Below are 2,621 nucleotides of genomic sequence, written 5' to 3'. Positions count from 1 at the left end.
ATAAATAAATAAATGGTTCTGTAACAGAAGTGGATTTTGTCCATTTTGGTGGGTTGTAAAAAGCAAGATTTGGTTAAAGTTGCATGCTTCTTCCACCAGGGGTCGCTGTCTTTGTATTTCTCCATAGACTTGAATAACCTCCTTTTAGCCCTTGTAGGATCTGTTTCACAAATTATCTGTAATATTTTTTTTTACAATAAATTAATAATTATGTTAATTTCATTCAACAATACAGCATATACCAGAAAAATATAGGTAATAATGATCCAAACCAGACCTGAAGTCAGTAACAGACCTTTTAGCTAGTTGAAACATTATGACTTCAATGATTAATAAAGCATATTTATTATTTATTACCAGTCATAAATATTAATAATAAATATTTACCAGTCAACACTTATGAAACTTGTCTCTACTTGTATTATTAGCTTCTCCACAGGTCAAGTTCCTCTAACAGAAACCTAAAAATACTTACACTTATGAGTTTAATTTTAATTTATTTGCCTCATTTTGATCATTACAATCAGGAAATAAAGTTCATTGTCCTTTAGTTCTGCCACTATTCACTTGTGTTAATTTTTATTGACATTTTTTGCTACTGACCTTATGTTGTATTTTTATTTTATTTTTATCTAAACAGTTAATGAAAAAGTGATTTTACAAAGAAACTGCAAACATGAGGGCAAATACAGCAAGTGTGTTTGTGAGGAAGCAAGTCTTTATTCTGCCTGGAACACAAAACATCTGCAAATCATAATGAACAAAAACATTTCTTTAATTGTTAACCCTATTAAAATGTAGCTTTGGAATAATTTTTACATATTTACACAGGATTATTGTTATTTTGTGACAGTAGAAGCCTGCACATGATTTGCCACTTTCTCCCAAAGGATGACAAAAGTCCATTATTTCATCCTCTYCTCTTCATCTTTCAGTAGCATCAGTCTTTTCCTCTGTATGTGATGTTTGTGAAGGTAGATGTGGCTCCTTTGTAAAGTGGATTGTGCCCCTGTTGAATAAAAAAAAACATGTCAATGTAAGTTTCACAAACACACAAAACGGCTATACAAACGAGGTAAATATTTATATTTCACAACAGTTTCTGGGACATTCCTTTTCGTGTTTGAACAAATGARGTGTTTTCACTGTTTTGAGTCTAGTGATTCATTGAGGTTTGAGACCTACAGGGTTTGGGTGTGTTTTTAAAGCTGTGGGTCCCATTACCAGCAGAGGCTGATTAGCGTTGGCTAATTTAAACCCAGCCCTTCCGCTGGCTATCTTTTGTTCTGCTGGGACTAACAGCATGCCACCAAATAACAAAAAAAGATCTTAAAAAGCTGGAGGAAAGACAGCTTGTGTGGCCCCTTATGTGGGCTGGCACGTGTGAAAACGTGTGTCTACCTTTGTGTGTGTTCAAAACGCAAAAGGAAAGTTTGACGCATATAAATGTGTAAAACTGTGACATTTTTTTCTTAAACGGAATCAGTTCCACACAAATTTATTGTAAATGTTGTGCTAAATTCACCCACCGTGTCCCACTTGGCGCGAGCACGCTCCTCCTCGAATTTAGCAAACTCCCGTCTGTCGTGAATGGTCACCAGCAGCTTCCAGATCAGGAGAGCAGCCAGGCCGAGGAACAGGACGGCTCCAGCCACTGACAGGAGCAACACCAAAATGTCTGGGCCCTTGGGGCAGTCTGGACAGTGGGTGGAAGAGATAAAAGCATGAGTGGAGTGAAAGGCGCAGGAAAAAATAAACCAAAGGAAGTAAAAGTTCATAACTCTGTTTCCTCTCTGCGCCTGTRTTCTTAAAACTCATTCTTCTCCTTAAAAGGATAGTTCAGTCCCTTCTGTGTGTTTTTTTTCTTTTTTTGTGGGCAGGGTATAAACAATCAACATCGTACCTGCACTTGATATCTGAAAAGCTTCAGTTTGGAGAAAAAAGAATGACTAATGGTTAATCAGAACAGGGCCAAGACCTCCATCAAATTTGCACCACCAGTCATTTAAATTTGCAAGGGCCTGAAAGACTAACCTGCATCCTGCAAGATCCTGGGTTCAATCCCTGCGAAGGATATTTTGTGACTGATTACCAGTGTCATGGACTAATTATTTATATCTGTTTCACCTCGACAGTGTCCATTACTCATATCTTATGATAACTTATTTCGGCTCGTAATCTGTTTGTTTCCAGACGTCAGGACTCCAGCACCGGACTGACCTCTCTTGTTCGATTAGTTAACTCTTTGAGCTGAGAGCTTGTCATTGGCTGGATAGCAATATTAGTCAGATTGTGATTGGTTGTAAACTGTCACATGGTGTTAACAAGAGGTTATATCATTAGTTTGCTGTCTGCTGACGGTGGCCACAATTCAACAGACTTCCTTGATTTGTTTTCTGTTTGTTGTCGCCCAGAATTAAATAATTCACGACCATACACGCAGATTTTCTGTGCATTTATTCCAACGTGTTTCTGCATTCTTGATAAAGGTGTCCACCACAGTTTATTGGCGTTGTCGGCAGGATGACTAACAGTTTTGCGTTGTCAGCAGTGGCCACTAGGAGATCGACGGACCAAGGCCACATTGCAGGTGGACTGATATGAGTGAGCAAGGACTGGAC

At 38.2% G+C, this 2,621-nt stretch overlaps 1 protein-coding gene across 1 annotated transcript in view; it reads right to left on the bottom strand.

The window, feature by feature from the left end:
* Positions 1–696: 696 nt before the first annotated feature.
* LOC106536199 (integrin beta-3) overlaps positions 697–2,621 on the bottom strand; it is a gene marked incomplete at its 5' end in the record, with an annotated part of 19,691 nt that continues 17,766 nt past the window's right edge. Inside the window, 2 exon segments of the mRNA XM_014033406.1 lie at positions 697–1,009; positions 1,530–1,696. Coding sequence (XP_013888860.1) covers positions 941–1,009; positions 1,530–1,696 — 236 coding nt within the window.

This window comes from Austrofundulus limnaeus, unplaced genomic scaffold (genome assembly GCF_001266775.1).
Source record: "Austrofundulus limnaeus strain Quisiro unplaced genomic scaffold, Austrofundulus_limnaeus-1.0 Scaffold1725, whole genome shotgun sequence".
Lineage (NCBI taxonomy): Eukaryota > Metazoa > Chordata > Actinopteri > Cyprinodontiformes > Rivulidae > Austrofundulus > Austrofundulus limnaeus.
The sequence above is the reverse complement of the archived record's forward strand: the minus strand, read 5'-3'. Positions and strand labels throughout refer to the sequence as shown.